Consider the following 24,307-nt stretch of genomic DNA (forward strand, 5'->3'; position numbering starts at 1 on the left):
ACACTTGTAAATTATATGCAGTGTAAATGTGGTTATGCACCAAAGGCCATAGAATAAAATGTGCTACATATTGTGTGTTAAGACACTACTTATCTGTCATATTTTAAGATGTGATAAAACAGAATCTTATGGATATTTAAATAATATCCGATCAGCTAAGATCAAACAACTATTGCTAGCACGAGGGTGGAGGCTGAATAACCTCAGCTCACTCTCCTCCGAGAGCTTTGTCTCTGCGACTGACCCTCTGTGTCTGTGGGTTCTGCTCTGCACATTTAATCAACCATAGGTTAAAAATATTTGTGGGAAAGAAACTCTCAAAAATAACAATACAATAACAAAGAAAAACACAAAAATACAGAATAAAAACTACTTACGTAGCATTTACATATTGTGTATTATAAAAGTAATCTAGAGATGCTGTAAGGTATGTGGGAAGATGTGTATAGATCATATGCAAATACTATGCCATTTTATATAAGGAACCTGAGCATCCTTGAATTTTAGTCTCCTTGGGGGTCTTGAACCAATCCCGAGGGGAAACTATAGTCGCGTTGAAACTATACTGGAATATAGAAAATACTAAAGACGCATAGCTCTCAGAATTTCTGATTTTGAAGCTGAACCACCTTTATATAACATTTTAAGATAATTTTGCAGTGCAGCTTACCTGGATACATGTTTAGTTGGGAGAAGGGTAATACAAAAATAAGGATAGAAATATATCCCTGTGTGCAGTAGTTCATTCTTTTATTAAATAGTTCAGACATAAAATATGTAAAATACTTACATGCCACCATCTAGCTTAATAAACAAAACATTGCCTGCAAAATTACTTTTTTCATTCTATTTTTCTCTTCCTCTGTCTGTGATAGTTTGTTTTAATCAAATATTATGTATAGATTGTATCATTCTCTCACTTTCTCTCTCTCTCTCTTTTTTTTTTTTTTGAGGTGGAGTCTTGCTCTGTCACCCAGGTTGGAGTTCACTGGTGCAATCTCTGCTCACTGCAACCTTTGCTCAAGTGAGTCTCCTGCCTTAGCCTCCTGAGTAACTTGAACCACAGGTGCGAGCCACCATGCCTAGCTGATTTTTTAATTTTTAGTGCAGATGGGGTTTTCACTGTGTTGGCCACGCTGCTCTGAAACTCTTGACCTCAAGTGATCCACTCATTTAGGCCTCCCAAATTGCTGGAATCACAGGTGTGAACCACTGCACCTGTCCTATATTGTATCATTCTCTACATAATATTTTACAACTTTCTCTTGTGATTCAGCCTTCCCGTTGATTTATCCACGTGGATATATTTAGCCCCATTAATTTTAACTTCACTCTTAACTGCTATATAGTATGCTAATGTTTGATTATTCATAATTTATCCAATCAGGCTGGCCATTTCAGTAGTTTTCCATTTCTTTTAAATATAAAGTTGCCATGAACATTCTTGCACATGTAAGGGACCATACCTAGGAGTGGAATTGCTGGATGACAGAGAATGCATGTCCTGAACTTAGCTGTGCCAGCTTGTTTTCCAAAGAGATTGCCCAATTTATACTCTACCAGCAGTTTGAGATAGACCCACTCTTCCTCTTCACTGCTACTGGCAGATTTTAGATTTAATAAACTTGATGAATGTGAAATGTCAGTGTAATTGCATCGTTTTGATTATCAGTGAGGTTGAGTAGGTTTCACTGGCACTCCTCTTCTGCTGAATTGCTTGGTCACATTCTTCAGGAGCACATTTTGCTTAAGAGTGAATACAAGCTGATCATGTGCATTTGAACACTTTGCTATTATTAAAATATCCCACCACTTCTCACTATGAATATATTTTAGCCTTCAGTGACATACTGTGTCTAAAGAATATATATAGCAATTTGACTTTTCCTATCTGATTGTGAAAGACTTTGTCATTTTACAGACTCATTGTGAATTTCCATAGAAAATCTCAGGAGCTCCATACCAGGCACAGCCAGTGGGGGAAAGAGCACAGATTTTGGAGTTAGAGATCTGGGTTGAAATCCCTGCCCCCCACTTATCAGTTCCGTAGCTTTGAACAAGCTACTGTACCTCTTTGAGCCTTGGCTCCTCCTTTATCCTTATCTGTAAATTGAGAACACCTCATCAATTCATTGTTGATCAAGTGTCCTGTATGATTTCTTTCTTAGAGCAAGACTGCAGTAAACTGAAGTTGTAATTAAGTAAAGGAAATATCTTGGAAGTACATTTCCTTCTTTGTCTACTGTTACCCATATAGAACTCCAACAGGGTTTTCACGTAGCTGAAAGTGTGAAATAGGTGAGCCTTGTGACTTTCAAAGGCATTACCACTACCTTAGGTTTGTGAAGTCATTTATTCATTTCAAATCACAGCTATATTTTGTCCCATTATTTTTTTCTTTGCAGTAAATCTGAGAGGGAGGCAGGACAGGTATCCTTATTTATCCCCTGCTTTTTCTGTTGAGGAATAGCCATGGTAGAGCCAGGAGAGGAAGCAATGTTCCTGATTACTACTCTAGGGAGTTTTGTCTTTTGTTGTTTTTGCTGTTTGGTTTTTGTGGTTTGAACTGATTTTTGCCCTTGAATAACTTACTAACAAAGTAGAGGAAAACAACTTTCGGGGAGTTTGTACTTACATTACTTTCTTTTAAAGGATAAGGAATGTTTGGGGATAAAAATATAAGGAAACAATGTAAGTCTATGGAAATGTTTTCATTAGATGTATTCTTTGCCTGCAGGCTCTGGCAGACTTGCCCACCTGATCCTGAGACCTCACTGCAGGCACCTCATTCCCAGATTAGAATGTATGTAAACTATATGCATTTGAACACTGCTTCCTGTAGGCTCCCTCTGCACCTGCCTCTCTATGCCCCTGGTTTGTATTTGTGTGGCGTCTAATGTTCCCCACTCCTCATTTAGCCGTTCCCTCTTGGTCGTCTTGGTTACACCTATGCCCTCAGGACACAGGGGAGGTGTCCCACAATTGTGCACGATGAATGGGTGTGAGTAAACCTGTTCCTTGGAAATAAACGTAATGAAGGATATTTGCTTGACACCGAAATGGTCAATAAATTGAGCCAGAGTGTAATTGAAATGTCTCATGCTTTGAAGCATCCACATTGACTTATTCTTGGTTTATTTTTATCTGATGTGTTGCCATCATATATGCATGAGCTCAGCAAGGAAGAGTCTAGGCCAGTAGTTTGTCTTAACTGAATCTTTTTTCCATTGAGAATAAGTAAAAATACTCAATTACATTTTGGTTTTTCCCCCTTATTCAGTACTATAGCAGCTTAAAATATATTTAAAAATCAGGCATAACATTACTATTTTGTCTTTTGTTTTTCTAAATTCTTTCAGTTGTTTTGTCTGTATGCATCTGTATATTTTATGCCATTATAATCATAGCATCAGTGTAAGTTCATATTCTTTCCTTAGCATATTAAACATGCTTACATTAGTATATCATCTTCCATGCCTTTAGTGACTAAATATTCTTATATCTAAAAAATGTACCAAAGTGCATCTAACAAAGCCCATATTCTCGGACATTTAGATTAACATTATGGACAGCAATAAAAAGTAAAGTGTTTCTCTCTGGTTTTTATTGTATGTTGTGATTTATGTCTATGCGTATGTAGTTAAACAGGGCAGTAGTAGATAACACATAGAAAGTTAAGACCATGCCACTGGAGCTGGGGTCCCTGGGTTCAAATCCTGACTCTGCTGCTTATTGTGTGACCTCCCTGGCAAATTATGGGACCTCTGAGTATCTAGTCTTACGTGTAAAATGTGGAGGAAAGTTCTAGTACTTTATAAGGTTGTTGTGAAGATTAACAATAAAGAGTTTAGAACACTGATACAAAGTAAAGTCTTATCAAAACGTAGCTATTAACCTACGTTTGGGCAGGGATGGTGGGTGGACTCTTTGGTAAAACAGGATTGGCCACAATCCTGCTGATAATTGAAGCTTGGTGACAGATACAAGAGGATTTGCCAAACTATTTATTCTACTTTTTATGTTTACATTTCTTTTTTTTTTTTTTTTTTTTTTTTTTTTTTTTTTTTGAGACAGGGTATCTTTCTATAGCCCAGGCTGGAATGCAGTGGTATAATCACAGCTCACTGCAGCCTCGACCTCCTAGGCTCAGTTGATTCTCTCACTTGAGCTTCCCAAGTAGCTGGGGCTGCAGGCATGTGCCACCACACCCAGACAGAAACTTTTTTTAATAATAAAGATGAAATCACATATAGTACAAAAACATTTTAGCTTTTACATTTTTTTTAAATTTCTGAATATATTTTTTTGGATGTGTTTCTATAAGCAAGACCACCAAGTAGGAGATCTTTATAATCATTTTTGAATACAGCCAAATTGTTTTTTTTTTTAAGAATTGTTTAATATACAGTGCAATCCTCAAACAGTTTTATCAGTCTTAACGCTGAATATTATTACCATGACGTGTTTTTCATCTAATTTTATAGGTAAAATGGTATGTTACCGTTATTTTAATTTCTCCTTTTTTTTCCCCCTTTTTGAGACAGGGTCTTGTTCTGTCACTCAGGCTGGAGTGCAGCGGTGTGATTATGGGGCCTCTCTATGTTGCCTAGGCTCGTCTCGAACTCCTGGCCTCAAGTGATCCTGCCACCTTGGCCTCCAAAAGTGTTGGGATTACAGGTGTTGGTCAGCCACTGCACCCAGCCTAGAACATATTTTTGATTAATGGTTGCTGTGATCAAGCCATAATAAACTCCTCTGAGGTGACAGCCACCAGTCGTCTCATATAGCGTCCCCCTCGGTGTGCAGTCATCTTCATTGTGGGCCATTTGCCAGCAGAGGCTAGACTGCAGATGCCCCTTGCCAGAGAAATTTGACTTCAGTAAATTTTCAGATGAGTTTTGGAAGAGCAGGGAAACTACAATTCTGCTTTAAGGTGTTGGTTATTTATATAATGAATATATTCATATTTGCTCTCCTTCTTTATCGTTTCCCACTTCTCACAGTACTGATCACAACTGCTAATTCCAAATTCCAGTACACTGTATGATCACCAGCTCTCTCTGTAGCTTTTGAGATATGGTCAACTATTGATCATAAGGATACTGAATAACTTGATATATATATTTTTGTTTTACTAATTTGGTTTTTGAGTCTCCTGTTGGCACATTTCTGGTGCATTTCTCTTACTATTACAATCCTTTTTTTAAAAAATGGAGGATGCTAAGGCCTAATATTATACAGTGTTTTATGAAAACTTTATAGTTTTCTATATTCAAACCTGTAATTTGTGAGTGATGGCTTTTTACGATGATGTCTGATGTACTTGAGCCATGTTTCCTGCCGGCCTCTGTGTAACCATAGCGACTGAGTGGTGACAGTGTATGAAGCCCTCTATTTTTTTGTCTTCCTATTTATGACTTGACAAATGGCACCAGAGGCATAAAATTGTTTTATTTGTCAGATTTGCATAAGAACTTTCTTACAGAAAGCTTTTATGGTATGTAACACATCCATAAATTCTCATAATCGTCCTTTTGAGGTACTTCTTACCGTTTCATTGTTGTTCTTCTTCCTTTTTCATTGTTTGGGAAACTTTTAAGAAATATTTGTCATGATAGATCCTACTCATTGTTTAAAAGAACCATCCAAAATGGAATGGAAGGTCTCATTTTTCTTTTTGTGAATAATCTTTAGAAAAGTTAAAATTAAAGTCTAACTTTGTCATGGAATTATATGGTTAAATTTGGATGCTGGTTATCAGACTTAAAAAAAAAAGTATCTTTTGAAAGATCTGAGACTTACTTAGGACCAGCAAAAAACAGAGTTCTAAAACTTTTATATAAAAGTAGAATGTAAATTGTGTCTATGAAAGCGTATCTGTGGATGTATTGTATCTGTTTCACAAAACCTGAGTGGAATAAAGAAAGAAAGAAGAGAAAAAAAAATCTGAGTAGAGTCTATAAAAACAGTTCTCAAGAGTGTTTCTACTGATAGTAGATAAATACAGAGGGATATAAACATCTTGGTTAAATGAATAAACAGCAGAAAGGATTAGCAGAAAGGATCAAAATGCAGATTTGTGTCACCTTGGGAAAGATGTGTTACTTTTTACTCAGCCAGCAGGTTAAGTCCCGGTGTCAGGTGAGCCAGGACTGTAGTCATAGATATACTTACCTCTCCTTGCAATTTTAGCTGAATCATAAAACTTGGGGATGATACAATTGACCGAGGAACTTGTTCATGTGTTAGTCATAAATTCAGAGTACTTTTCCAATGTGACGTGTGCTTTCTGCCCTAGGTATATACAGACAATCTTTTCAGATTTATCTATGAGCCGTCTTGCTAATTGTTTTGCCCACATTCTGTAGCCTTTCCCCTCTGTTGACCTGACTCTGCCTCTTCCACATTCCATGCTGAGCCTAATGCAGGGCTGGATTGGCTTCCTACCCATGCCATAATGTCTGCAGGTAAGTATCAGCTGAACTCTCTGCCTTCCTGGTCTCCACTCTGGTCGCTGTGGGCTTTGCATACCCTCTTTCCTTTCAGGGACTGGGCTCCTGGAGGCCAGCAGCCTCCCTGACCTCAGTGCTGGAATCAGCTGCCTTCTCTTCTTCCTCTTGCACACAGCGTCCCTATACTTTTTTTTTTTTTTTTTTTTTTTTTTTGAGACGGAGTTTTGCTCTTGTTACCCAGGCTGGAGTGCAATGGCGCGATCTCGGCTCACTGCAACCTCCGCCTCCTGGGTTCAGGCAATTCTCCTGCCTCAGCCTCCTGAGTAGCTGGGACTACAGGCACGCGCCACCATGCCCAGCTAATTTTTTTGTATTTTTAGTAGAGGCGGGGTTTCACCTTGTTGACCAGGATGGTCTCGATCTCTCGACCTCGTGATCCACCCGCCTTGGCCTCCCAAAGTGCTGAGATTACAGGTTTGAGCCACCGCGCCCGACCTAGCGTCCCTATACTTTATTCAGTTACCTGGTTTGCATTGTCTCACTTTTTCTGACCAAATTTTCTTGATCATTTAAAAATTTCATTGGAGTTCGAGCCAGTTCACAAGCTAGACCTGATTTAAAGGAATGTTTTAAGGAAATCCGGAGAAAGAACTAATAAATAGTAGATTTTTCACCCCAGGTCTACATTTTATGTCTCTATTCTTAAGCGGCAGTACGGTACAGGGTTAAAAGTAAGGGACTCCTGAGCCACATTATCTTCATTTTAATCCTGGTTCTACCAGGTATTTCTGTGTGACCTTGGGCAAGTTATGTAAGCTCTCTGTGCCTCAGCTTGTTTATAAGGGAGATAATAAAAATCCTTACAGCATATAGAGTTGGTGAAGTTGCATGTGGTGAAAATTAAATGAATAAATAAAGCATCTACACTAGCACATGACCCAAATTAAGTGGCATGCAAGTGTTGCTGTATTGCGGTTCTCCTCTGAGTAACTGGGCCTGTGACCTGCCACTTCTGTCAGTCTTACCAAGGCTCAGGGCTGCCCCAGGCCTCTGCTCCACTGTCATAGTAATGTTTGCACTTTGCTAGTCACCTGTAAATGTACATACTGTAGAATCCTAAAACCAATATCCTAAAATATGTATATTAGCAGATTATGACAGAAAACACCAGAATTTTTATCAAAGAGAAAACAAAGTGGGTATAATATTGTAAGAATTAGAATACACCTGTTAAATTACTCTAGGTTGGCTAAGAAACAAAGCAATACAAATTGGGTCTTATCCACCATTTTTGGCAACCTAAAAATAACCTGACCATCCAGTTCCTATCTGGCAATAATCGCTTTTTGCAACTCTTGCCTATGTGAAGATTTGCATCTTGATGGGTTTTGTATGAAAGTAAAGGAGATGCAGGAACGCTATCAATGGACCCTACACTAACCATTGGCATCTCTGTGCGAGCAATGTATTGCACAGTTGTGTGACGTGAGAGCAGCTGGCCCACTGCTGACGTGTGTGCATTCAGTAAGGCTTCACTCACACCTAAGGCTTCCTTGAAGAGACCATGCTGCCATTACATTTGGATCACTACCCACCCCCAACCAACACACACACAGAAATATGAATCAGTTTTCCGAGCACCACACCTATTCTAGGCTCTGTACTGGATCTGGAGGGGTGATGACTAGCAGTGAGGGTTTTGGCTCCATCCTGAGTCAGCAGCTGGAAGTGGGCCCGTGGCCGGCTCTGGTGACAGTGGGCCATCTGTGGCTGGTGTCAAGCTCACGGATGGAGATCTCTCGTTACGTACCTATATCAATGACCAGTAAAGAGCAAGGCATAAGAAACTCTTGGGTCTCTGGGAGTGTTATCTTTTTACTCCTCATATAACTTCATGATAAGCTGTTTTGAAATTTGACATTAATTTAGAATTTCTTGCCTTTTCTGCTCCTTAGTGGGATTCTAGGTGGTTGTCTTTGGAATTGAAATACCTGTTGGCTTCTGGTTATTTTGGGGGTAATTCATAACAGTCTACCATTCCTGGTCTTTGGTTTTAGTGGGCTGTGAAAAAAACGAGTTGTTCAACAATGATGTCGTGATACAATGACGTGAAGATGTGAGTCATCATGACATCCACCAGCCAGAACTGCTGGGATTCAGAGATGACTCACAGTAAGACGTCAGTGTCTGGCTCAGTAATTCCTTCTTCCACATGTATCCTTCAGCATCTAGAACCCTGAAATTGGTTTCTCTAAGAAACCAAGAGGCCAATAAGAGTAATGTAGATTGTTGATTTTTATAGTTATTTTTCAAAAACTAATATTTTAAACATATCAAAATTATTTCAAATGATAATGTACTTAATATACTATTTGGTTTAAAATGTTAACTTTTTGTCACGTATGTCCTAAAGTCTTTTCATGAAGAAGTAAAATCTTACAGACATACCAGTAAGACCACCTTCCTGCCCGTTATGCCCCTATTCCTTCCCTTATGTTGCTGAGGTGGTGTATGTTCTTCCATTGGCTTTTTAACTTGTATTACATATCTGTGCATTCATAAATAACCTGGAGTGTTGTGTGTGTTATAATCATGTAGTGTGTCCTTTTGCAACCCTTGTTTTCCACCCATTCATTTTGAGTTGATGTGTTGATGCAGGTATATACAAAACTCATACAGCTAATGTCTTTTAGTTGAATAGGATTTTACTGTAGGAAACATGCCATCATTTATTTAGATACTTTTTGTAGAAAGTGAAATAAATAAAAGTTCCTCTTCGCCTGTTAAGAATAGATAGTAGTCTCTTTCTCTAGGTTAATCTATTCAAAGGCCTTGTTATATCTGCTAGCTAAAATAAAGAAATCAGTGTATTTTGTTCTTACATTTGAACTTTGATATCTGCCTTGACATGCCTGGATAAGCCTGGGCAAGCCTTAGGTCATAGCTTTTTCCTCTTTGCTTATTTAGAAGTATTTTTGCTTCTCTCAGCATTCCGTAAGCTACTTTTTCTTTTCCGTTGTTCTCCTCTGCCTATAGGGTATACAGCCTAGAATGTGAGGTCCAGTTCCAGCCAATGGAATCAGGAAAGCAATAGGGCTGAACACGTTAGATGTAAATATGCCTGCTCTTCCTTTGTTTGGTGCACTCTTGTGGCAAGACTGCTGATGAGCAGTACCCTTTCTGCAGAAAGTAAAAGAAACCCTTGCTGAAAAACCTTTTGTCTGAATGCTGATTCTTCCCTGTGACATTGCAAGAAAAGCACTTATTCCCAACACTTTTTAACTTAATTATCACAAAACACTTTGTGGTATTTTCAGAGAACATATTCAAACCTAGGTTTACGCAGTTCCATCATGCCTTCTATAAACATTTGGAAAATAAAGTTGGGAAAATGAGCTTACAGGCTACCTCCGAGCATCTCTGATCTTCATGTAAGGGAAATTAGTGGTGGTATGCTCCACTGGCCTGGGGTGGGCAAGACCAAGGTAGTCTTGTCTTCCTCAGTGGGGCTTCACTGTAGAAGGACCCCTGGGTCTTCAGAGCATGGCTGGTCAGCTACTTGGGACATTGGCTCAAGGGAAATCCGAGATCCTTTCTTTTTAAATGAGCAATGCAGTAAATCTGTGACATATTTGAGGCTCAAGAAGCATTGAGATATAGGGAGAAGTTTCAAAGAAGTGTAAGACATAAACCCAACCTATAAGAAACTTTAAAGTGTAGCAGGGGAGACAAAACTAACATAGAACAATTGCATGCTAAACAACTTGGTATACATGCTACTGTACCCCTTGTTACCTTTGACAAAATGGATATTCTGTTTTTTTTGTTGTTGTTGTACTTTAGGTTCTGGGGTACATGTGCAGATCTTGCAGGATTGTTGCATAGGTACATACATGGTAAGGTGGTTTGCTGCACCCATCAACCTGTCATCTACATTAGGTATTTCTTCTAATGCTATTTCTCCCCTAGTTTTCCCAACACCATTTATTAAACAGGGAATCCTCTCCCCATTGCTTGTTTTTGTCTGGTTTGTCAAAGATCAGATGGTTGTAGATGTGTGGCGTTGCCTCTGAGGCCTCTGTTCTGTTCCATTGATCAATATCTCTGTTTTGGTACCAGTAGTGTGCTGTTTTTATTACTGTAGCCTTGTAGTATAGTTTCAAGTTGGGCAGCATGATGCCTCCAACTTTGTTCTTTTAGCTTAGGATTATCTTGGCTATGCAGGCTCTCTTTTGTTTCCTTATGAAGTTTAAGGTGTTTTTTTTTCCAGTTCTGTGAAGAAGGTCATTGGTAGCTTGATGGGTATAGTGTTGAATCTGTAAATTACTTTGGGCAGTAAGGCCATTTTCATGATATTGATTCTTCCTAACTATGAGCATGGAATGTTTTTCATTTGTTTCTGTCCTCTCTTATTTCCTTGATCAGTGGTTTATAGTTCTCCTTGAAGAGGACCTTTACATCCTTTGTTAGTTGTATTCCTAGGTATTTTATTGTCTTTGTAGCAATTGTGAATGGGATTTCCCTCTTGATTTTGCTCTCTGTTAGTCTGTTATTGGGGTATAGGAATTCTTGTGATTTCTGCACATGGATTTTTTTTATCCTGAGACTTTGCTGAAGTTGCCTATCAGTTTCAGGAGACTTTGGGCTGAGACAATGGGGTCTTCTAAATAAACAATCATGTTGTTTGCAAATAGAGACGATGTAACTTCTGCCTTTCCTAATTGAACAATCTTACTTCATTTTTTTTTGCCTGATTGCTCTGGCTAAACCTTCCAATACTGTATTGAATAGGAGTGGAGAGCAAGGGCATCCTTGTCTAGTGCCAGATTTCAAAGGGAATGCTTCCAGTTTTTGCCCATTCATTATGATATTGGCCGTGGGTTTGTCATAAATAGCTTTTACTATTTTGAGATATGTTCCATCAATACCTAGTTTATTGAGAGTTTTTAGCATAAAGGGCTGTTGAATGTTGTTGAAGGTCTTCTCTGCATCTATTGAGATAATCATGTGGTTTTTGTGTTTGGTTCTGTTTATGTGGAGGATTACATTTATTGACTTGTGTATGTTGAACTATGTTGAACCAGCCTTACCTCCCTCGGATGAAGCCCACTTGATCGTGATGGATAAGCTTTTTGATGTACTGTTGCAGTCAGTTTGACAGTATTTTATTAAAGATTTTTGTGTCTATGTTCATCATGGATGAACATTGGCCTGAAGTATTCTTTTCTTGTTGAGTCTCTGCCGGGTTTTGGTATCAGGATGATGCTGGTCTCATAAAATTATTGGGAAGGATTCCCTCTTTTTGGATTGTTTGGAATAGTTTCAGAAGGAGTGGTACCAGCTCCTCTTTGTACATCTGGTAGAATTCGGCTGTAAACCCATCTGGACCTGGACTTTTTTTGGTTGGTAGGCTGTTAATTGCTGCCTCAACTTCAGCCCTTGTTATTGGTCTATTCAGGGTTTCAACTTCTTCCTGGTTTAGGCTTGGGAAGGTGCAAGTGTCCAGGAATTGATCCATTTCTTCCAGGTATACTGGTTTCTGTGCATAGAGTTGTTCGTAGTAATCTCTGATGGTAGTTTGTATTTCTGTGGAATCTGTCATGATATCCCCTTTATTATTTTTTATTGCATCTATTTGATGCTTCTCTCTTTTCTTTTTTATTAATCTGGTTGGTGGTCTATTTTGTTGATTTCTTCAAAAACCATCTCCTGGATTTATTGATTTTTTTGAAGGGTTTTTTTTGTGTGTCTCTTTCTCCTTCAGTTCTGCTCTGATCTTAGTTATTTCTTTTCTTCTGCTAGCTTTTAAGGTTTTTGTATCTTGCTCCTCTAGCTCTTTCAATTTTGATGATAGGGTGTCGATTTTAGATCTTTCCTTGCTTCTCATGTGGGCATTTATTGCTATAAATTTTCCTCTAGACACTGCTTTAAATGTGTCCCAGAGATTCTGGTACGTTGTGTCTTCATTCTTGTTGGTTTCAAAGAACATCTTTATTTCTACCTTCATTTCATTGTTTGTCCAGTCGACATTCAGGAGGCAGTTGTTCAGTTTCCATGAAGTTGTGTAGTTCTGAGTTAGTTTCTTAATCCTGAGTTCTAATTTGATTGCAGTGTGGTCTGAGAGACTGTCATGATTCCTGTCCTTTTGTATTTGTTGAGGATTGATTTGTTTCCAATTATGTGGTCAATTTTAGAGTAAGTGTGATGTGGTGCTGAGAAGAATGTATATTCTGTGGATTTGGGGTGGAGAGTTCTCTAGATGTCTATTAGGTTTGCTTGGTCCAGATCTGGGTTCAAGTGCTGAATATCCTTGTTAATTTTCTGTCTTGTTGATCTAATATTGCACTCTGATTTCTCATCCAACAGTACTTAGCAGAAGTCCTTACAAAACATCTAGTGTAGAACAAGTTCATTTTTTCGAAGGGTGTATCATATTCCACTTCAGGGAAATAGAATAACTTATTTGTCCATTCCCTTATAATGGCTCATTTTTTTTTTTTTTTTTTTTTTGCTGTAAAGTGCTGAAAACTGTAGTAATGTCCTTATGTATGTGTGTCTGTATCTATTTTTATTTTTTTAATTTTTTAGGTTTAGGGGTACATGTGCAGGTTTGCCACATAAACATGAGTCACAGGAGTTTGTTGAACATAATGTTACATCACCCAGGTATTAAGCTCAATACCCAATGGCTACCTCTTCTGCTCCTCTCACTCTCCCACTTCAAGTAGTCCCCAGTGTCTGTTGCTTCCTTGTGTTCATAAGTTATCATTTAGCTCCCTCTTATTAGAGAGAACATGTGGTACTTGATTTTCTCTTCTTGAATTAGTTTGCTAAAGATGATAGCCTTCCGTTCAATCCATGTTCCCGCACAAGACATCTCATTCTTTTTTATGGATGCATAATGTTTCATAGTGTACATGTACCACGTTTTCTTTATCTAGTCTGTCATTGATGGGCATTTAGGTTGGTTTCATGTCTTTGCTATTGTGAACAATTCTGCAATGAACATTCACATGCATGTGTGTTTATGGTAGAATGCTTTATATTCTTCTGGTTATATATCCAGTAATGGGATTGCTGGGTCAAACGGTAGTTCTGCTTTTAGCTCTTTGTGGAATTGCCCTACTGCTTTCCACAATGGTTGAACAAATTTATCTCACCAACAGTGTATAAGGGTTCCCTTTGCGACTTCGCCAGCATCTGGTAGTCTTTTGCTTTTTAATAACAGCCATTCTGACTGGAGTGAGATGGCATCTCTGTGTGGTTTTGATTTGCATTTCTCTTATGATCAGTGATATTGATCTTTTTTGCATATGTTTGTTGGCTACACGTATATCTTCTTTTGAGAAGTATCTGTTGATGTCCTTTGCTCAATTTTTAATGGGATTGTTTGTTTTTCTCTTGTAAATGTGCTTAAATTCCTTATAGACGCTAGGTATTAGACCTTTGTCAGATACGTAGTTTGCAAATATTTTCTCTCATTCTATAGGTTGTCTGCTTACTCTGTTGATGGTTACTTTTGCTGTGCAGAGGCTCTTATGTTCAATTACCTATTTGTCAATTTTTGCATTTGTTATGATTGCTTTTGGTGTCTTTGTCATGAAATATTTGCCTGTTCCTATGTCCACGATGGCATTGCCTTGGTTGTCTTTTGGGTTTTTATAGTTTTGGGTTTTACATTTAACTCTTTAATCCATTTTGAGTTGATTTTTGTATATGGTGTAAGGAAGAGGTCCAGCTTCAATCTTCTGCCTATGGCTAGCCAGTTATTTCAGCACCAATTATTGAATACAGAGTCTTTTTTTCCATTGCTTGTTTTTGTCAGGTTTGTGAAAAATCAGACAGTCATAGGTATGTTGCCCTATTTCTGGGCTCTCTATTCCACTGGTTATGTACTCATTTTTATACCAGCACCATGTTGTTTTGGTCACTGGCACATTAATAGTGGAGTTTGTGCCCATTTTTATACCAGAACCATGCTCTTTTGGTCACTGTAGCATTGTGGTACAGTTTGAAGTCAGGTAATGTGATTTCTCCAGCATTGTTCTTTTTGATAAGGATTACCTTGGCTACTCAGGCTGTTTGTTTGGTTCCATATAATTTTTTGTTTGTTTGTTTTTGAGCAGAGTTTCGCTCTTTTTGCCCAGGCTGGAGTGTGATGGCATGATCTTGGCTTACTGCAACCTCCACCTCCTGGGTTCAAGTGATTCTCCTGCCTCAGCCTCCTGAGTAGCTGGGATTACTGACATGTGCCACCATGCCCTGATATTTTTGTATTTTTAGTAGAGATGGGGTTTCTCTATGTTGGTCAGGCTGGTCTCAAACTCCCAACCTCAGGTGATCTGCCCGCCTCAGCCTCCCAAAGTGCTGGGATTACAGGCGTGAGCTACCACATCCGGCTAGTTTTATATAAATTTTAAAATTTTTTTTTCTAGTTCTGTGAAGAATATCATTGGTAGTTTGATAGGAATAGCATTGAATCTATAAAATTGCTTATAGCCATGAGCATGGAATGTTTTTATCCATGAGCATGGGATGTTTTTCCATTTGTTTTATTTTCTCTGATTTTTTTGAGCAGTGCTTTGTAGAGATTCTCACTGTAGAGATTTTTCACCTCCCTGGTTAACTGTATTCCTAGGTTAACTGTAATTCCTGGTTAACTGTATTCCCTTTTATTCTCACTGTAGAGATTTTTCACCTCCCTTGTTAACTGTATTCCTAGGTATTTTGTTTGTGTGGCAATTGTAAATAGTATTGCCTCTCTGATGTGGCTCTTAATTTGGTTGTTGTTGATAGATAGGAATGCTAGTAATTTTTGTACATTGATTTAGTATACTGCAACTTTGCTGACATTGTTTAGCCGAAGGAGTTTTTGGGCTGAAACTGTGGGGTTTTCTAGATATAGAATCATGTCATCTGCAAATACAGTTTAATTTCCTGTCTTCCTATTTGGTTGTCCTTGATTTCCTTCCCTTGCTTGAGTGCTTTGGCGAGGACTTCCTATACTATGTTGAATAGAAGTGGTGAGAGCGAGCATTCTTGCCTTGTGCTAATTTTCAAGGGGAAGGCTTCCAGCCGTTGCCTATTCAGTATAATGTTGGCTGCCTGTTTGTCAGAGAAGGCTCTTATTATGTTTCTTCAATATCTAGTTTACTGAGAGCTTTAAACATAAGGGATGTTGAATCTTATCAAAGGCCTTTTCTGATCTATTGAGATAATTATCTGGTTTTTGTCTTTAGTTCTGTTTATGTGATAAATCAAATTTATTGATGTTCATATGTTGAACCAACCTTGCATCCCAGGGTGTCTACTTGATGATGGATTCACTTTTTGATGTGTTGCTGGATTCTGTCTGCCAGTATTTTGTTGAGAATTTTTACATCAATGTTCATCAAGGATATTGGCCTGAAGTTTCCTTTTTTTGTTATGTCCCTGCCAGGTTTTGGTATCAAGATGATGCTGGCCTCATAGAATGAGTTGAGGAGAAGTTCCTCCTCCTGAATTTTTTGGAATGGTTTCTGTAGAAATGGTCTACATTCAACATGTGTGTCTTGATTTCCTTCAGTTCAGCTCTGATTTTTGTACTTCTTGTCTTCTGCCAGCTTTGGGGTTGATTTATTCTTGCTTCTCTAATTCTTTCAGTTGTGAAGTTAGGCTGTCAATTGGAGTTCTTTCTAATTTCTTGATGTGGGCATTTAGTGCTGTGAATTTTCTTTTTTACACTGCATTAGCTGTATCCCAGAGATTCTGGTATGTTGTACCTTTGTCCTCATTATTTTCAAAGAACTTCTTGATTTCTGCCTTAATTTCATTATTTACCCAAAAGTCATTCAAGAGCATGTGGTTTAATTTCCATGTGATTGTGATTGTATGGTTTTGAGTGATTTTCATTGTGTTGACTTCTATTTTTATTGCACTATGGTTTGAGAATGTGTTTGGTATAATTTTTATCCTTTTACATTTGTTGAGGATTGTTTTATGTTCAATTATGTGCTCAGTTTTAGAGTATGTGCCATGTGATGATGAGAAGAATGTATATTCTGTTTTTTTGGGGAGAATTCTATAAAGGTCTATCAGATCCATTTGGTTTAATGCTGAATTTAGGTCCTGAATATCTGTCAGTTTTCTTCTTTGATGATCTATCTAATACTGTCAGTGAAGTGTTGGAGTCTCACTGTTATTGAGTGTGAGTCTATGTCTCTTTGTAGGTCTCTAAGAACTTGATTTATTAATCTGGGTGTTCCTGTGTTGGGTGCCTATATATTGAGGATATGTGTTAGTCTGTTTTCATGTTGCTGATAAAGACATACCTGGAACTGAGAAAAAGAGGAGGTTTAATGGGGCTTATAGTTCCACATGGCTGGGGAAGTCTCAGAATCATGGTGGGAGGTGAAAGACACTTCTTACATGGCAGCAGCAAGAGAAAATGAGGAAGATGCAAAAGTGGAAACCCCTGATAAGCCCATCAGATCTCATGAGACTTATTCACTACCGTGAGAATAGCATGGGGAAGACTGGCCCCTGTAATATGATTACTTCCCCCTGGGTCCCTCCTACAACATGTGGAATTCTGGGAGATAACAATTCAAGTTGATATTTAGGTGAGGACACAGTCAAACCATATCATTGTTCCCCTGACCCCTCCAAATGTCATGTCTTCATATTTCAAAACCAACATGCCTTCCCAACAGTCCCCCAAATCCTTAACTCATTTCAGCATTAACCCAAAAGTTCACAGTTCAGTCTCATCTGAGGAAAGGCAAGTCTCTTCTGCCTATGAGCCTATAAAATCAAAAGCAAGCTAGTTGCTTCCTGTAGATACAATGTGGGTACAGGTATTGGGTAAATATAGCCATTCCAAATGGGAGAAATTGGTCAAAATAAAGGGGTTACATGACCCATGTAAGTCCGAAATTCAGTGGGGCAGTCAACGTTTAAAGCTCCAAAATAATCTCCCTTGACCCCAGGTCTCACATCCAGGTTATGCTGATGCAAGAGGTAGGTTCCCATAGTCTTGGGCCACTCTGCCCCTGTGGCTTTGCAGGTTACAGCTTCTCTCCTGGCTGCTTTCACAGGCTGGCATTGAGTGTCTGTGGCTTTTCCAGGAACACGGTACAAATTATCAGTGGGATCTGGAGGACAGTGACCCTCTTCTCACAGCTCCATTAGGCAGTGCCTCAGTAGTGACTCTGTGTGTGGGCTCCAACCCCACATTTCCCTTTTGCACTTCCCTAGCAAAGTATCTCCATGAGGGCCCTGCCCCTGCAGCAAACTTCTGCTGGGGCATCCGGGCATTTTCATACATCTTCTGAAATCTAGGCAGACATTCCCAAACCTCACTTTTTGACTTCTGTGTTACCTGCAGGCTCAACACCATGTGGAGGCCGCTGAGGCTTGTGGCTTCTACCCTCTGAAGCCACCACCTGAGCTGTACCTTGGCCCCTTTCAGCCATGGCTGGAGTGGCTGGGACACAGGGCACCAAATCCCTAGACTGCACACGGCATAGGGACCCTCGGCCTGGCCCATGAAACCACTTCTTCCTCCTGGGCCTCTGGGCCTGTGATGGGAGGGGCTGCTGTGAGTCTCTGACATGGCCTGGAGACATTTTCCCCATGGTCTTGGGGATTAACATTAGGCTTCTTGCTACCTATGTAAACTTCTGCACCCGGCTTGAATTTCTCTTCCAAAAATGGGGTTTTCCTTTCTACTGCATCTTCAGGCTGCAAATTTCCTGGACTTTTATGCCTTGTTTCCTTTTCATAATGGGATGATTTTTTTTTTTTTTTTGAGACGGAGTTTCGCTCTTGTTACCCAGGCTGGAGTGCAATGGCGTGATCTCGGCTCACCGCAACCTCCACCTCCTGGGTTCAAGCAATTCTCCTGCCTCAGCCTCCTGAGTAGCTGGGATTACAGGCAAATGCCACCATGCCCAGCTACTTTTTTGTGTTTTTAGTAGAGACGGGGTTTCACCATGTTGACCAGGATGGTCTCAATCTCTCGACCTCGTGATCCGCCCGCCTCAGCCTCCCGAAGTGCTGGGATTACAGGCTTGAGCCACCATGCCCGGCTAATGGGATGATTTTAACAGTAGCCAAGTCACCTCTTGAATACTTTTCTACTTAGAAATTTCTTTCACCAGATACCCTAAATCATCTCTCCCAGGTTCAAGTTCCACAAATCTCGAGGGCAGGTGCAAAATGTCACCAGTCTCTTTGCTAAAACATAACAAGAGTCACCTGAGCACTAGTTCCCCACAAGTTCCTCATCTCCACCTGAGACCACCTCAGCCTGGACCTTATTGTTCATATCACTATCAGCATTTTTGTCAAAGCCATTCTATAAATCTCCAGGAGGTTCCAAACTTTCCCACATTTTTCTCTCTTCTTCTGAGCCCTCCAAACTGTTGCAATCTCTGCCTGTTACCCAGTTCTAAAGTTCCTTTCACATTTTCAGGTATCTCTTCAGCAATGCCCCACTCTACTGGTACCAATTTACTGTTTTAGTCCGTTTTTATGCTGCTGATAAAGACATAACTGAGACTGGGAAGAAGAGGTTTAATTGAACTTACAGTTCCCCATGGCTGGAGAGGTCTCAGAATCAAGGCGGGAGGCAAAGGGCACTTCTTATATGGCAGCAGCAAGGGAAAATGAGGAAGAAGCAAAAGCAGAAACCCCCGATAAGCCCATCAGATCTTGTGAGATTTATTCACTGTCATGAGAATAGCATGGGGAAGACTGATTCCCATGATTCAATTACATCCCCTTGGCTTCCTCCCACAACATGTGGGAATTCTGGGAGATACAATTCAGGTTGAGATTTGAATGGAGACACAGCCAAACCAAATCAGGATAGTTAGGTCTTCTTGTTGAATTGAACCATTTACCATTATGTAATGTCCTTCCTTTTCTTTTTAAATCTTTGTTGGTTTGAAATCTGTTTTGTCTGAAATTAGAATAGCAACCACTGCTTTTTTGCTTTCCATTTGCTTGATAGATTTTTTTTCTCCATCTCTTTATTTTGAGCCTATGGGTGTTATTACCTGTCAGGTGGGTCTCTTAAAGACAGCATGACACTGGGTCTTGCTTTTTTATCCAGCTTGTCACTCTGTGCCTCTTAAGTGAGGCATTTAGTCTGTTTACATTCAAGGTTAGTATTGATATGTGTAGATTTGATCCTGCCATTGTGCTTTTTGATATTATCATTGATCCTGTCATTAGCTGGTGCTGTCATTGATCTTGTCATTAGCTGGTTATTAGGTTGGCTTGTTTGTGTGGTTGCTTTACAGTGACACTGGTCAGTGTGTTTAAGTGTATTTTTGTTTTGGCTGGTAGACGTCTTTCCTTTCTAAATTTACTGATCCTTCTAAGATCTCTTATAAGGCAGGTCTGGTAATGAAGTTCTTCAACATTTGCTTATCCTAAAAAGGATCCTCTTTCTCCTTCACCTAGGAAGCTAGATTGGCCAGATATGAAATTATTTGTTGAATATATTTTTTAAGAATATTAAATACAGGACTTCAATCTCGTCTGGATTGTAGGTTTCAGCTGAGAGATCCACTGTTAGCCTAGTGAAGATCCCTTTGTAGGTGACCTTCCCTTTCTCTCCAGCTGCCTTTAACATACATTCATTTCAACCTTGGAAAATCTGACAATTGTATGTCTTGGAGATGATCTTGTGTGGAATCTTGCAGGAGATTTCTGTATTTGCTGAATTTGACCAACTGGCCCCTCTAGCAAGGTTAGGGAAGTTTTCATGGATCATATCCTGGAATATATTTTCCAAGTTGTTTGCTTTCTTCTCCTCCCTTTCAGGGATGCCAGTGATTGGTAGATTTGGCCTCTTTACATGATCCCATTCTTCTTAGATGTTTTATTTGTTCCTTTTTATTTATTCTTTCATTTTTGTCTGACTGTCCCATTTTAGAGAACCAGTTTTCAAGTTCTGAGATTCTTTCCTCAGGTTTATTCTGCTGTTAATACTTATGATTGCAATGTAAGTTTGTTTTGTTTTGTTTTGTTTTGTTTTGTTTTGAGACAAAGTCTTACACTGTCACCCAGGCTGTCTGGAGTGCAGTGGTGCAATCTTGGCTCACTGCGATCTCTGCCTCCTGGGTTCAAGTGATTCTCCTGCCTCAGCCTCCTGAGTAGCTGGGACTACAGGTGCCTGCCACCATGCCTGGCCAATTTTTGTATTTTTAGTAGAGACAGAGTTTCACCATGTTGGCCAGGCTGGACTTGAACTCCTGACATCAGGCAGTGTGATTCTTTCCTTAGATTGGGGTTCACCAACTTCCTGAATCTCAGTGATCTTTGTTCCTATCCATATTCTAAATTCTATTTCCTTCATTCCAGCCAGTTCTACCTGGTAAAGAACTCTCGTTGGAGGACTGGTATGGTCATTTGGAGGACGTATGATGCTCTGGCCATTTGAGAGTTCTTGCTGGTTCTTTCTCGTCTCTGTGTGTGGGTGTTCCTTTAATATAGATTGAGTACAGTCAACAGACTTCTTTTCTGGATGTTTTCACTGGATTGATGCTTTGTGTAGGGTCTGTATTTGAAACTTACTTGTCTCAGGTTTCAGAGGGGGGTATGTTAATGAGGTATTTTTGGTGTTCAAGCTTTGGGGTGTGATCCAGTAGACGGTGCTTAGGGGTATTGGTCAGTTAGTTAGTAGATTCTTGCTTGGTTGTGTGGCTTCCCTGTTTCCTCACAGTTTCAGCCATGCTCCCTCTCAGTGCTCTGAAACTGCCCTTTCCTCTCCCACTTGAGTCCTGGCTGTAGTTCGTGACTTGGCACTCGTGGGGTGCCCACTGCAGCCCTGGGGTGAGCTCAGTGTTTATGTTCCTTCCCTAGCTTAGAGGCAGAAGAGGAAGAGATCTTAGTAGGGGTTGTGGCCAAGGGTCATTTGGTTGACTCCTGGGGGTTCCACCCCAGAGAGATGTGGGTCAGCAATCACTCAGTGTAGTCAGCCCAAGATGGAGGGTTTGTGCTGTGTGCCCAAGCCAGGGGTTCCCTGTCTGGTGAAGAACAGTGGCAGGTGGGGGTGTATGAGACCCATGGGAGACTGACTGGCTGCCTCTCCTTCGGTCAACTCTAGCTTGTTGGAGGTGTAGGTAAGGCACTCTTAGGATCTTTGTTCCTTTGTTAGTTTGAGGGTGGTAAGGGCAGTTCCACTGCTGAGGTTATGGCATAGAGGCTTTCAGTTTTCCCTGGAGGCTCTGTTCAGGGAGTTGCTGAGTTGGTACTGGCTCCATAGTTCTGGCAGTGGGTGGCTGGAGGCCCAGGCCTGGAGGGACCTGTTTAGTGAGGAGATATGGGAACAGGCACCCATGTAACAGTCTGGCCACTTTTCTACAGGGATGCTGTGGTATACTTGGGGCCTGCTCCAGTCCCTAGTCACCTCAGATTTTCTAGAACCTGGACGTGTCACCACTGAAGGCTGCAAAACAGCAAAGATGCAGCCTGTCCTCCCCTCTGGGAGCTTCGTCCCTGGGAAGTATGAACCTGCTTTTGGCCCAAAGACACCTGTAGGAAGTGGCTGGAGACTCTGGTTGGGAGGTCCCGGCCACTGAGGAGGAATGGGATTGGGACCCACTTATAAAAGCAGTCTGGCCACATTTCAGTAGAGCGGTTGTGCTGAGCTGGGGTCTGCTTCAGCCCCGGGTTGCCTCAGACACTATGAAGCCCACAGGCTGGAATGGCTAAGACACCCAAACAGCAAAGATGGTGGCCCACCCCTCCTTCTGGGAGTGCCATCCCAGGGGAAATTCAGATCTCTGTCAGTTGGACAGCTCGGGGAGGGGTGGCTAGAGGCCCCAGTTGAAAGGTCTTGCTCAGTGAGGAGGAACGGGATAGGTACCTGCCTAAAGCAGCAGTCTGGCCACATTTCGGTGGAGCTGCTGTGCGGTGTGGTTCTGGGGGATCCCTTCTGTCCTGTGTTGCCTCAGACTCTCCAAAGTCTAAAGGCTAGAATGGCTAAGGTGCCCAAACAACAAAGATGGTGGCCTGCCCCTCCCACTGGGAGCTCTTTCTTAGGGACATGCAATGCCACTACCGGTAGCTGGCTGGAATTCCAAGCCAGTGGTCTTCTGGTGAGATGCAGTGGAAGTGGGGCCTGCGGGCTGCTGCTGCTCAGCCCCCGGGATGCATCCTCTTTCCTAGGTGCATGGACAGGAGTCTAACCTCCCCGTTTGCCAGAGCCATAGCCGCTTTGCTGGAAAGCCTGAGTAGCTAAGGCCCCAGGGTCTCCGCGCACGCCTGAGCGGCCGCTCTGCCAGGACTCCACGCAGCTCTGTCTGTCAGAATGAAGACTGAAGGCCCTGGTGGAGAGGGGTTCACAAGGAGATCTCTTGACCTGAGGTTTGCACAGACCTGTGGGGGAAGCCTGGTTTCTGGGTCGCTCATTCAGTCACTGCTTCCGTGGACAGGGGAGGGTCCCTGGTTCCATGTTGCTCTCAGGTGGGCCATTGTCCTGTCCCATTTTCTTCATTCTCTGTGGGTCAAGTTATTTACTTGATTAGTCCCAGCGTGAGTACCTGGCTGTTTCAGTTGAAGGTATTGTATTCACTCTTCCGTCTGTTCTCCTTGAGAGCCAGACAGTCTAGCTGCTGCTTGTCAGCCATCTTCTCCACTCAATCTCCTGTGTATTTCTGCAGACGTTTCAAGGGGTGGGATGGCTAGAAAGAAGAGTATATGTATTTTTAATTTTAATAGATGCTGCCACATTGCCCTCTAAAAAGGCCATAATTCATATTTCCCTACAGCCAGCACGTGAGAACATCCTCTCCCTATCTTGTGAATTTCAGTAGTTATGAAATATCTTTTTGAGTTTCTGAGTGGAGATAAAGTTTTACCCCATTGTTACCAATTTCTGCGAGCACTAGGGGATATGGACGACTTTCTGATATTACCTTGGCAATGTGTTTTTGCCCTCTTTGTGCTGCTCGTCTTTTGCTAGGTTCGTTGCTAACCTTGGACCTTTATTCTTAATTAGTTTGTGAGGGCTGTTTATACAGCATGGATGCCAACTTTTGTTATCTAATTATAGATATTTAGGTCAGATATAGCATTCATCTCTTGGCTTTGTTTCTTAGCCAGTCACTGAAGGATTATAGAAGCAAACTGAGTTCCAGCAGCTCGAGTACAACCTTGTTAGTTTGAAATGTTAAGCAACCCTTTGGAAGGGTCCATGGGTGGTATGATGTTGACGGATATGGTACAATATGCTTGTTGAAGACTGCGGTAGCTCACACATTTATATCTCTGTAGCTTTTCGGGGGTTCTGGAAGCAGCAGAGAGGTATACTCATATGTGTGCCTTATGTGCAAAAAAAAAAGAAAAAAAGTAGCCCGATCACTAAGCAACTGTAATCTGCTCAACTGGTCTCTCTTCCTTATTGCAACTAGGTCCTGAAATTCGGTATTACTCTTTTTTTTTTTTTTAGAAATCATGCCATCCTCAAAGCCTCATCCGCCTGTCGTGGGCAAAGTGACTCATCACAGCATTGAATTATACTGGGATCTGGAAAAGAAAGCCAAGCGCCGAGGACCCCAGGAGCAATGGTGCAGATTCTCGATTGAAGAAGAGGATCCCAAAATGCACACTTACGGTATCATTTATACGTAGGTGCAGTGTTGAATTGCTTACCACTTTACTTTGACTTCCTCATTAGCTAGAATGATTTCTGTTGTCTCTGAAAAGCCACTGCTTGTTTGAAATTAAAGAATGAGTCAGCATCATTTGTATTCATGCTGTTTTATGAATTACAATTTTGGGGAAATAGGCATTAGCGATAACTTTGAAATTATACCTCTGGACCTTTGAGAGCTTCTTTGACTTTGGAAATACTTTAATGA

At 40.7% G+C, this 24,307-nt stretch overlaps 1 protein-coding gene and 1 long non-coding RNA gene across 2 annotated transcripts in view; one reads left to right on the forward strand and one right to left on the reverse strand.

The window, feature by feature from the left end:
- FANK1 (fibronectin type III and ankyrin repeat domains 1) overlaps positions 1-24,307 on the forward strand; it is a 149,465-nt gene that overhangs the window by 94,048 nt on the left and 31,110 nt on the right. Inside the window, exon 2 of the mRNA XM_039464964.2 lies at positions 23,896-24,073. Coding sequence (XP_039320898.1) covers positions 23,896-24,073 — 178 coding nt within the window. The remainder of the gene's footprint in view (positions 1-23,895; positions 24,074-24,307) is intronic.
- Positions 7,387-8,262, reverse strand: LOC104650232 (uncharacterized). Its single transcript, XR_743906.1, has 3 exons — positions 8,099-8,262; positions 7,894-8,004; positions 7,387-7,543 (listed from the first exon to the last, which is right to left on the reverse strand). It is a non-coding gene; the product is annotated as an uncharacterized LOC104650232 (long non-coding RNA).

Source organism: Saimiri boliviensis, chromosome 12 (genome assembly GCF_048565385.1).
Source record: "Saimiri boliviensis isolate mSaiBol1 chromosome 12, mSaiBol1.pri, whole genome shotgun sequence".
In the NCBI taxonomy this organism is placed as follows: domain Eukaryota; kingdom Metazoa; phylum Chordata; class Mammalia; order Primates; family Cebidae; genus Saimiri; species Saimiri boliviensis.